The sequence below is a fragment of the Periophthalmus magnuspinnatus genome, chromosome 12 (assembly GCF_009829125.3).
Source record: "Periophthalmus magnuspinnatus isolate fPerMag1 chromosome 12, fPerMag1.2.pri, whole genome shotgun sequence".
Lineage (NCBI taxonomy): Eukaryota > Metazoa > Chordata > Actinopteri > Gobiiformes > Gobiidae > Periophthalmus > Periophthalmus magnuspinnatus.
In genome coordinates this window covers 14,864,908-14,877,731 of record NC_047137.1, presented here as the reverse complement: position 1 = coordinate 14,877,731, position 12,824 = coordinate 14,864,908, and the positions used below count along the sequence as shown (strand labels likewise).

General features: G+C 39.6%; 1 protein-coding gene across 2 annotated transcripts in view; it reads left to right on the top strand.

Moving 5' to 3' along the window:
- plxna4 (plexin A4) overlaps nucleotides 1-12,824 on the top strand; it is a 384,761-nt gene that overhangs the window by 18,414 nt on the left and 353,523 nt on the right. For both annotated transcript variants that reach the window (XM_033975929.2, XM_033975930.2), the window contains exon 2: nucleotides 8,435-9,779. In XM_033975929.2, the coding sequence (XP_033831820.1) occupies nucleotides 8,538-9,779 (1,242 nt within the window). In that variant the 5' untranslated portion in view covers nucleotides 8,435-8,537. The remainder of the gene's footprint in view (nucleotides 1-8,434; nucleotides 9,780-12,824) is intronic.

The following is a 12,824-nucleotide window of genomic DNA, read 5'->3' as shown; positions in this document are numbered from 1 at the left end:
GGGTCTCAGAAGGAAACTTGGGTACAATTGAATAAAGCAGAGCTAAAGGAGAGACTGAGCTGTTGTCATTTAAAGGGACTGTGTGTAGTGTAGTCTGCACTTTTACTGGTTCAAAAAGAGTTTTAAAATCACAACTGAACCTGGGTTGCCATTGCCTAAACCTGCAGGTAGAGTATACATACAAGTTTTTCTCTGTATATTAGGTACTGAGGATTCAGATCGAAGAGAGTCCGTTTAGGTTTAAACCAACTGGATTTCAATATAGAAACTGGCAACTCAATGAGACTCATGTGATGCTCATTCTGCTTTCTGATTGGTTAATTGTCTGGAGAACCAAAACACCAAATTATAACAAATAAATGGGACATCATGCCCAATTTTTTTGTAATAAAGAAAAAAAAAATGCCTTTGAGTTGTTAAAAAGTAAAGTAGTAAAAGCTATATGTAATTTCAACATATTCACCTTGTATCTGGGGACGCAAGTATGAAATTTAAAATAATTCTACGTATAGTTCCTTGTGAAATCAACACTTGAAAAAAAAATGACCTCATAAGCCTGCGTCTGCGTTCACGTCACACTGTTTGTTTTACAGGTAAATCTACTATTCTCACATTGTCACGCAGTGCTTTGGTGGTAATTATATCAGCACCGCTACTACGACAGCACATCACGCTCCTGCTAACACCGTTTCTATTAATACAATGCCATTAAAGACTAATTATACAGTACTACTAAAGAGCAATGCTAAGTTACTGACAGCTCACAATGCAGAAACCCTATACAGTATGCGTACTAATATGACCCTAGTGCGAGGAACTGCTTGATTGTTTTTCGTACAGCAGTATTTTTACAATATCTCTTTACAATTCTACCTCCACTCTACATTTTTCAATACCAGATGTTGCTAATTACTATTTTGAATCTTAATTTCTTTATTTTTGCTAAACCTTAAATAAAAAAAAGCATACAATCAATCAAAAACTGGCATCAAAAGAATCATATTTTTTCTGTACTAGCTTCTAATATCAAAACGCACACAGCCCTACTCACCTCCCTACTTCCCTTAACCTCGCAGTTTAGCCGTCACGGTAATGCTAACAGCAACAACTAGCATGCTAACACTGTCCTGCCTGATTATTGGACAGTAAACTCTGGACAAACAAAAACTGGCGTCAAAAGAATAATATTTTTTTCTGTACTAGCTTCTAAAATCAAAACGTACGCACCTCTACTCACCTCTCTACTTGCCTTAACCTCGCAGTTTAGCCGTCACGGTAATGCTAACAGCAACAACTAGCATGCTAACACTGTCCTGCCTGATTATTGGACAGTAAACTCTGGACAAACAAAAACTGGCGTCAAAAGAATAATATTTTTTTCTGTACTAGCTTCTAATACCAAAACGTACGCACCTCTACTCACCTCCCTACTTCCCTTAACCTCGCAGTTTAGCCGTCACGGTAATGCTAACGACAACAACTAGCATGCTAACACTCCAGTTCTTGATTATTGGACAGTAAACCGTGTTATAACTGGACGCAGACGTACACAGCGCACTTATTTCGACCTCGAGAGCTGCTTATACAACATATATCTGAAGTGGGGGGAAGATGCATTTTGGTCAAACACACGGGTAAAAAAATAAAAAAAATCTGGTACAGGCCCTTTTAAATCTTTCTCTGTAATATCAACAGCCCTGTGTGCTCAGACCTCCTAACCTCCATCTCGACGGGGTATCGGCTGACAGTAATCCATGCTGTTAATCCCCGTCTTGATGTAAACACCAAGGACAGTGCCGCTTTCTCTCCCCCCCTGTCCTCTGTCCTTCTTTCTTCCTCCGTTCTGCCCAAGTCTTCCTAAGAGAGAGACGCTTGAGCCATCTGCCCGCTGTAGAGGGTGAGATTAGGGATAGGCATGTTAAAGTGATCACCTTATCACCGAAAGCAGGAGATGGTTTCTGGTGAAGGCTTGTATTCCAAGAAAGAGACGCAGTGTTTACTATAGTACGTATACATAGTTGAGTATCATCTTTATTATTATGTGTGAAGCACTTTGAGCAGCGGAAGTAGCTTTTAAATGCGCTATATAACTAACAGTGGATTGAATTGAGTGGGTAAAACTGCATAGACAAATCACTGTTATAGTTCTACTGCTAAATGTATACAAGATAAATATATCTCGCCTCAGTACAAATGTCTTGTAGACGGTGAGCAGGTTTGAAAATCAGAAACTGGGACACATCCGGGTTGGGGTGTTTGGTAATAATAAAATGTTAAAACGCAGCGTAATTAAGAATATGATGATGCAGAGATGTATTCATGACTTATTCACATATCTTGAGTTAGTTTAATCTGCGAAACTTCAGTCGGTACAATTGAGCACATATTTTTGTGTCATTTACAAACACGTTTTTCAGTATTTTGGCAAAACAAATGATGATTTATGCCCCGCTTTACTATTGGTGGGTGTCGAATTGGTCAAAAATACCGACACTTGGGACGGTTTGTGTATAAAACTGGGACAAATCGCTGCTTTTGGATGAATAAATACATCGGATGGGACAGGGGGCACAGGGTTCAAAACGGGGACTGTCCCTGGAAGGTAGGGACGTCTGGCCACCAAAGTAAAGTGCGCTCTTAGCATGCTAGTTGTTGCTGCTGGTGCTACCTGTCCTAGTGTATGGACTTCATTTTACTTTTTAGTTGTTTAGTTTTGTTTTTAGTGTGAATGCTCCTACAATGTTCATTATATTTTTCCTACAATTTCTTTAGGTTTTTTTTAATTTAGAGTCATGTTAACTCCAAGTCTAACTCTGGTTTAGACTTAGGTTGGTCTTCGTGTAAACCTGAGTTCATTTCTGGGTCTGGGTCTTAGTTTAGTCCTGGTTGAGCCCGGTTTATTTTTTGGGTAGCCCTGGTTTAAGCCTGGTTTAACATTGATTAATTAAGTTCTCTCTTAGTACTAGCATTGCACTGGCTTAGCTCTTGTTTAGCCCTGATGTAGTCCTTGTTTAGTTTGGTTTATCTTGGCTTAATCCTGACAGTTTGCCTTGTCCTGATGTACCCATTGTATGTAGTCTATGTTCATGCTTTAAATTGCTCAGATTACGCTATTTTCTGATTTGTTATAATGTTGTTTCCTCATCACAAACAGACCTAGAGTTGTGTTTTGTTTCATTCACACGTTTAACACACAAACCCTGCATATTTAAGCTGAGTTCTTCTCTCAAACAGAAAAAAATGCCGATTTCTGCTAAAATTAAGGTGAAACGTAGCTGTTAACTTGAAAACTACCGCTTCATGACATCTCAAGGTGGAACAGAGCATTTTGATCTTTGGAGATGTAGACAGACTAATCATAAGGGTTATTCAAACATGTGACTCAAAACAAAACACAACTTCAGGTCTGTTTTTGAGGAGGTAACAACATTCTAACAAGGCTTATCGCTCACAAGAGTCAATTTTGTGCCATATAGGACCTTTAAATGTATTTTAATTGTTATATTTAGACACTGGCTTGGTTCAATTTTTCAGTTACTTCTTAAGGTGATGCAAATAGCTTCAGAATATGTTTGTACCCTCGCTACGTCTTTGGTACCGTACGCATTATGCAGCAGGGGATGCTATGCCTTGCTGTATATTTCCTATACATTTCCATAGCCTTACATGTGTGCGATTGTGTATATTGTGTGTATAGTGGAGGAGGAACCCAGTGTTTTGCTTCAGTGCAGAGTCTCTCAGTCTTCTGATAAGTGCCAGATCCCAGCAGGAGGCGGGCTGTGTTCGTTTGGGGGAGACTTCACTGCTGTAGCTCTAATCTAGTACGCACAGCTCTATTTTCCACCGACTTGCTGTTAGCTTTGTTAGCATCCTCGTTATAAAGCTTCTCTCACTGACCATTTCAATTCCGCGTTGAGCCGCTAATAGTAATATTTGGGACGGCTCATTACGCTGGTTCTGAAAAAGGCCTGGAAAATCATTTTGCCCCACTACAGTACAATGTAAAAGCTGCTCTTTGCGCTAAATGAGACGGCTGTGCTAGCTTTAGCAAACTCTGAAGTAGGGTTGGTGTGCTGTTGTGCTCCCTAGTTATTGTTAGTGGTGCTGTGATGCCAAAATATTGTAATACTCTGTGCTACTAGCCAACTTGATCTCTTTAAAGGGCCCATATTACGCTATTTTCCGGTCAAAATGGATTCATGTGAGCTTCAAGTCATGTTATAATGTTGTTTCCTCACAAAAAACATACTTGGAGTCGTCTTTTGTTTCATTCACACACGTTTAACAAACAAACCCTGCATATTTAGGCGGAGTTCTTCTCTCAAACGGAAAACACTCCAATTTGTGATGTCATCATGTGGTGATACAGGAAGTGCTCCACTGTGTTTTTAAACTCCATGCACCTTCACTAGAATCATTTAGATCATTTCAGCTCTGGATTTGCCCATTTCTACTGAACTAAAGGTAAAATGTAGCTGCTAACTTGAAAACTACTGCTTCATGACATCACGAGGTGGAACGGAGCATTGTGAGCTTTGGAGATGTACAGACTAATAATAAAGTGTTACTCAAACATGTGCGAATGAAGCAAAACACAACTCCAGGTCTGTTTTTGAGGAGGTAACAACATCCCAACATGATTTAAACCTCACATGAATCCATTTTGTGTAATATAGGACCTTTAATGCGCTTTATTACCAAACTATGAAAGTAGATTTACTCACTGGAAGTTGAGGAATGATTTTGAACCACTTTGAACCGTCTTTCACAGTTCATTTTCAGCTCCTGAGAACAGAGCCTTTAAACGTTATGATTTTATATTTAAACTTTGAGTCTCATTGTGGTGCCATCTACTTCTTTCTTCATGCTCTGTTACAATCTGCTAATAACAGAGTAAATATTCAATGAATTAATTTGCAATATTTTGTCTATTTACATGCAAAACATATTCATTTTGTACTGTACCTAATAAAGCTGAGATTGAACCTTCCAATCCCACACTAACTCTTATATTTCTTCATTTTTTTTTAAACTTAACTATGTTTTTTCTTGAAGAAGTTATTAGTAGTTGTTTGTTTAGCCAACATGTCCGTCCGCTCTCCATGCTGTGGCACTAATTGCGTATTCTTGTAACCGTCATTCATCTGACAGATTACAGATGGAGAAGTCTAGGCAATCTTTTCTTCTTTTTGGAAGTAGGGGATTATGCGTAATTACCCCACTTCTTACTCACTTTTAATCTGCTAATCCCATTTGATTAGCAGAGCATTTATGATTGTGACATACATTTAGACACTGTATGGGGTTAAGCTGTTTACCAAAATGTTTTGACATGTGCCTCACAACTAAAAATGGTTTGTTCAGCGTGGCGTTTGTCCACTGATCCAAAGGTTGCGGGTTCGAATCCCACTCTCGACATAAACATGATCGGCTGAGCGGTCAGATCCTCTAACCCATGGGTTGTCGGTGCGATTCCGGCTCCTACAAATGAACGCTGTCATCTGTGTGGTAATACAGGAAATGCTCCACTGTTTAAAAACACCGTGGAGCACTTCCTGTATTACCACATGACATCACAAGGTGGAACAGAGTGTCTAAACATCTTAAATGTAGTTTGTTTGTGTGTTAAACATGTGAATGAAACAAAACACAACTCCAGGTCGGTTTTTAATGAGGAAACAACATTATACCATAGATCAGAAAATAATAGCGTAATATGGGGCTTTTAAATAAACACATCATTTTCGCAGTTCTTTCACGTTTTGGACCCTTAAAACTAGAAACATGCATCAGAAAAGTGAGTTTATGGCAGTGAATGAAACGCGCTATGGCTGAAAATAGTGTAGGTTTTATAGGAACAACGAATCTGAGGAGCTGACGTGATGACCTGGTGTTGTTTTGAGTATAGCTTTATAGATTTGAGTGTAGCATGTAGCTAGCCGGTTACTACCCAGGTGTGCTCTGCCTCGTGTCTCGCCACGTCGAGCACTGGAGAGGTATAATGAGCATCCACCCACACGAGGGACCGCGATGCTTTACAAGAAACGTGGTATTTTCCGTTTGATCATCGAGTCGCGTGTGTGTTTTTTCGATAGCCGCCGTAATTTTGAAGGTGAGTTTGTGTAAATGACCCATGAACCTCGGGGAGACCTATTTCTGCAGCCACATGCATTTCTGTCCTAATTATTCCTCTTCCACCTTTAAGCCTCGTGCGCTTGCGTAGACGGGTGTTTATCACGTTGTGGGGACTCAAATCAACAAACTAATAAACGAGTCGCATTTCAGAGCGTGTTTTTACAGAAATAAACTACACGGTTAGTTGTTTTTTTTACGCAGAAGAAGACAGGAGATTATGTTGCTTGTGGGTAAAGGTTAAGCATTTGTTGATTGGCTTATTGCTTTTATTCAAATTGCAATTTCGATTCAAGCTCTAGTTCCCACAATGTAAATCCTTTAGTATTAGATCAACAACATGATTTAAAGTTCAGATTTGGGTTAAATAGGTTCTGGTTAGTAGGCCTGTCATGATAACACATTTTGAAGCACGATATATATTGTTAAAGAGATGTATGGCGATAAATCATAATATTGAAACTACTTAATGCTTTTGACACAATAACAATAATGCAAAATAGTCCCAGTAAACTATTTTTAAACACAGTATCATTACGTGGACTGAGCTGCAACAAATAAATAGCAGAATGAAGCAATTATTAGCCACAGAAATTACTTTTTCAATCCTCTGCAGGTATCTTATCATATTACTACTAAAATACCCCAAATCTCCCCATTTTTCCAAAGAAATTGTGCACACGGTCTAAAATATATTGTACCAGCTTTAATATATTGAACGATGAGTCAATATAGTCATTATCGTGACAGGCCGACTGGTTACGGTTTAGGCTAACTTCAGAAAAGTAGGAACTGTGGCTGTATTTGAGGAAATGAAAGTGTCCCCAAGAAGCATGCGAACCCAACTTGTGTGTGTGTGTACAGTGTGCGTGTGTGTCTTTAAGAGCGGAGAAGGTCTTTTTGTCAGTGTGCGCAGTGTCAGCAGGTGAGCCGCCCTGTTGGGAGCAAAGAGAGGAATCGGCAAAGCATGCAAATTGCTTTTCCAAAGGGAGAATCAATTAGGTGCATGGCGGCTTGAGCGTAAAGACTGGGAGGGGTGGACAGGGGCCGGAGACGCTGTTGCACCAGGCTGATCACGTCCTCAGAGACCTCCGCTCTCTCTCACCTGCTGCTAAGACAACACCATTATTTTCTCAATTTTAATGGGTCAGTTATTAAACTAGCATTAAGTTAAATATTCAGTCTTGAAGCTTGAAGGACGTTTACGTAAATTACTCTTTTGGAAATTCGTCCGAACATGATGTATACGGTTAATAAAGACACTACGGCTACGGGATGTAACAAAAATGATCATGATTTTCTTTAAAATTTTAACTTGTCTAATTAAAAGCACATTTTAAAAGCTTTCAAAACTGATTTCCTGAGTTTGACAGGCTTTTAATAGTTCCATTTAAACCTGAACAATACTAAAATTTCTTCCTCCACTGTCCCCCACTTCAAACCCTTCTCCAAACCCTGTGCTTTTACTAACTAAGAATCGGCTGTGGACCTGTTCTCCAGAAAAGTTACATTGCGCACCTTTAAATTCTAAGTGTTTTCTTGATTTCAGTCGATTTTGTACCACAAGATCAAATATTGAACCCTTTTTATTTACATCTTTTCTATGTAAATATTTTATAAGGAGCCAAACAAATGATTTAGATTTTTTTTCTTTTAACTTGGAACTTTTGTGGTTATTTGATCAATACTTTTATTTATTAAAAATGCCATGAAAACACGTACAATTAACATAAAACATATAAATGGAAAAAGGTGATATATTTTAATTGGGTCAGTGTTTCATATTTGAATTTTCGCAGCGTTGGAATTTACTACTACTTTACTACTACCATTACTACTACTACTACTACTACTACTACTACCACTACATCTATTACCATTGCTGTCACCATTACTACTACTACTACTACCACTACTACTACAAGGACATAAGAATAAAAACATGGTAAAAAGAAACGTTAAATAAGTTCATTGGGACAACATGGTGCAGCACAATGTCATTCCCTTTATATTTTATTAAAAAAAACAATAACAGCACGAACAAAGCGTTTTTTTTGTCTATTTGTCCTACACGTGGGCCCTGAGTATTTCTTTCAACACCTCATGCAGGAGAAGTGTAGAGTCTGCCAAGATTTCTTTAGTGTTTTTGACCGACCTGGATTTAAAAGTGTCCATTAGGTCGTTCAGCTGTGGGCCAACTATTTTGCCACACTCTTTAACGATCCCTTTAATACAATTTTGATGTTTTACTACAACTACTACTTCCGTACTCCCGTATTAATCTCGTTTCTCTCTGTTGCAGGTACACGATGCCCTTCTTGTTGAAAGAGGCTTGATCGTGATTGGCTGACAGCACTGGACTGTCCACTGTTCCACCCTGAGCTCGAGCTTCTACCCCAGTCACCATGCCCCTCTCCCGGACACGGACCTGCTTCTTCACCTGCTGCTTCCTTTCTTGCCTGGTTCTCCCTGTACCATGCCTCACTATGGTCCACGGCCCCCAGGCTCTCAGCTCCGGGTCCCAGGTGATCACAGCCTCTCTCCAGCAGGACCAGTACGCCTCTTTTCACGCAGAAAACCCAGAATGGACTTTCAACCATCTTGCCGTGGACTATCGCAACGGTAATGTTTATTTAGGTGCTGTGAATCGCATCTACAAACTATCCCCCAGCTTAGAAGTCCAAGTATACCACGAAACCGGACCAGACGAAGACAACAGGAAGTGCTACCCGCCTCGCATTGTCCAACCCTGCAGCGAACCATTGACGCTAACCAACAATGTGAATAAAATGCTCCTTATGGACTACAGGGAGAACAGGTTGCTAGCTTGCGGCAGCTTGTACCAGGGTATATGCAAACTGCTACGCTTGGACGACCTTTTCAAACTGGGAGAGCCATTTCACAAGAAGGAACACTACCTCTCAGGGGTCAATGAAAGCGGGTCAGTTTTCGGCGTTATCGTGTCGTACGGGAACGCCTCTCCAGATATGCTGTTTGTAGCCACAGCGGTAGACGGAAAGCCTGAGTACTTCCCTACAATCTCGAGCCGAAAGTTAGCCAGGAATTCCGAAGAGGATGGCATGTTCGCGTACGTTTTCCACGACGAGTTTGTGGCTTCTATGATCAAAATTCCTTCGGACACATTCACCGTGATTCCTGACTTTGATATTTACTACATTTACGGTTTTGCTAGCGGGAACTTTGTGTACTTTTTGACCCTGCAGCCAGAGATGGGTGGCGGTCCAGCTACCGGGTCTTCTGCAGCGGGACGGGAGCAGGTCTATACATCCAAAATTGTTCGTTTGTGCAAGGCTGACACTGCCTTTAACTCCTACGTAGAGGTGCCGATCGGTTGCGTTAGCGGGAATGTGGAGTATCGTTTGCTAGAAGCAGCCTATCTTTCCAAAGCCGGTTCGATCCTGGCCCGCTCTCTGGACGTGGCACCGGATGACGATGTTCTTTTCGCCGTTTTCTCCAAAGGGCAGAAGAGGAGACAACGCCAAGCTACGCAGGACTCGGCTCTGTGTGTGTTCTCGCTCAGGAAAATCAATGAGAAAATCAAGGAGCGGCTGCAGTCGTGCTACAAAGGAGAGGGAACGCTGGACCTGGCCTGGCTCAAGGTCAAGGACATCCCCTGCAGCAGCGCAGTGAGTACTTTGGGCATTATTGATTATATTTTTTTTACTTTTTATTATTATTATTTGAAATGATTACTCTTATGGGTCTATTGCATTTTAAGAATACAAATTATTTAGTAGATTAAGCTGCAGTTGTTCCCAATTCAAGTAGACTTTTCTACACCTTAATAGACCTTAAGAAAGCATGAAGAAAGACTTGATTCATAAGGAACAAAGTGTTTATTAAGAATGACTCAGGCTTAGTTTCTACTCAATTAAGGGTTAGGCTTAGAGTTATTAAGTAGTTATAAATCTTTCATTCTTAATAAACAATTTTTCTTCCTATGTTCATTCTTAGTTTAGTTATTATATTTGATCATGGGTAAAACAAACTTAAAAGAATCCAAAATGAAGGCAGTACGTTTTCCAGCTTGTTCGTCTACTGATCCAATGGTTGACGGTTCGAATCCCGCTCCCACAAATAAATACTGTTGTTGTGTCCTTGGGCAAGACACCAGTATCTGCGCACACTGCTGTATGAATGTGTAAAGCGCTTAGATTGCCGGGAGAGCGTAAAAGCGCTGTATAAAAATGTGACCATTTACAAAACAAATTGCAGTCAACACTTTACATAGACCCTTAGCAGTATAATGTTCTCTCCAAACAACGAAATATGTGTCTCCATGGGGTTGTATTATGTATGAGACTTAGACTTAGACTCTTCAAACATATTTTGAAAAGCGGATTATTCTTGTAAGGGTTTGCAGTTCATATTTCAGTGCTCTCTCAAGCGATGTGTTCAAACTGTGAACTGAATTTGGATTTTAAACACAAACGTTATTACAGTCGTTCAGCTTTAGTATTTTGTAAAAGTATGCTAAATATACAAAACAGCTTGGTATTCAGATCACACAAGTACTTATGATGGGTGGATCTATTGATACTGTCAGAGGAATCGAACAGTATTGATTCTCATGCAAAAATATGTGTACTTAAAGCTTAAAAAAATGCTGTTTTTAATTAAATACGTTGCTTAAATTTTAGTTTATCTGCACATATATTTATTTCTCCAAGGTCAAATATTGTTTTTACTTTCAATGCATTTTAATACAAAACTCACTGGTATCATCGATATTGCAACACTTGCCATGATACTACTTGGTTATAAATTGCAAAAAGTACTTGTATCACCCATCATTAACACATACTTTACTTCCCGCCACTGCCCCATAGACTGTATATATAAATGGACATAGCTAGCCGCCGCCGCTTCTGGTTCCATCGACTCTGGCTCCAATTATTTTTGCGTTGAGAAATTGTCTCCCCACTCTCTGTAATTTCTGCAGTGATGTCATCATTTTGGCCTTAAAACGTTTGCATTAATTTAGCTATTTTGTCCGTTGATCCAAGATTAAATAGACAAATCAGGCGCCTTCTTTCCTCGAGCTAACTCCTGCTAGCGTTAGCAACAGGTTTGACTGACAGTGTTGCTAAGCGCCCGCTCCCTACTAAACCAGCGATACGGGCAGGAAGGGGCGTTACCTTGAACAGCCTCGCTCCGGATTGGCTCTTTGGTTGCTATGATACTCGTGGTTTAAATTCCAAATGTAGAACTCTGCTCCAAATTTGCCGCTATAACTGCTAGCCTCGGTGAGCTTCATTTGACTGAACGCTACGGGTGACGTCACACTCACTTAGTCTTACTTCTATACACAGTCCGTGCACTGCCCCCATACGCCTCAGTTGTCCAGTGTTAACACAATGTACCGTAACGATCCCTGGAGCTCTGCAGGGCGTCTTGGTGAATACAGTGATCTTCGCGTGGGTTCGTGCCCTGTCCCATTACCATGAGATGTTAACCACCATCCACTGCCTCCTTTAATCTGCCCCCCTTAAAACAAAGCAGCTCAATGCGCAGCCAAATTACCATAATTCTATTCTCTGTAACAACATTACAAATTCACTGATTCGGTTCATTTGATTTCGCACTATTCCACACAGAAGAAACAGGACTGAATTAGAGCCTGAATGTAAAGACTTCATTACAGCTTAAGACCAACCGTGTTACAGCGTTTTGTTGTTCAAATGTGCTCCAATTAAAATGGATTAGAAGACTGTTGTCACCTGGTCTCGATAATTACTATATCATCTTATCGTTCAGTATAAGAAACCTGGAACAATATTTTTTGTGTCAGTATTTATCATTTGCACATTTTCTTTGCACTACTGCTAAATATTTTGTAATTTTTTGGCTATATGATAAGATTTAAGCCGTAAAAGGTTGAATTAATAACTTCTAAGACTCATTACAGATACAAACTAAGTACCAAAGTGTTTCATTCTGCTGTTTTTTTTATTGCAGCTCATGATTTTTAACAATATTGTAGACTATTTTTTGCGCTTTAAATCAGCTCTTGGGTTCTTGCATCAGTGGCATAAATTAGTTCATATTTTTAATCAGTAGTCAATATTATCGTTTATCATCTATATTCACTTAGGCAATATATCAAACTTCAAATTTTGTTATCGTGACAGGTCTATTGTCGCTATATATACAATTATTACATATATATTTGTTATTGCAATATTGGCAAGAAGCACAAAAAGCAAAAAAGCCACAAGATAAACTGTGTTAAATTGTGCGCTAGCCTATAAAATGCTATATTAATTAGTTTAAAGGTCCACTTACTTTTGATGGATGGTCTATTACCTGCTTGTATCCATGGTGATGCTATTGCCTTGCCTGGAATATTCCACAGTATGGCGTTAAACATCTCCAGACGACGCCAGCTGGCAAAGTTAAAGGTAAGATCTGTCAAAAGAGGCAAGCCCGCTCAGAGAAAGAATGTGTATGTTTTAAGGTATTTTTGTGCTATAAAAAACACGTGTGAGTTGATTCATTCTAAATATGGTGGAACATTTAAGGCAAAGCTATAACATCTCCATGGAGACAAGAAGTTACATAGTAAACCTTTAATTTTCATTCACTGGGTTTGCTCCACGGACCCTAATATTTATTTTGGAGTTTATCTTAATCGCAGTGAGGCTATTTGTTTATATTTCTGTGCAATAAAA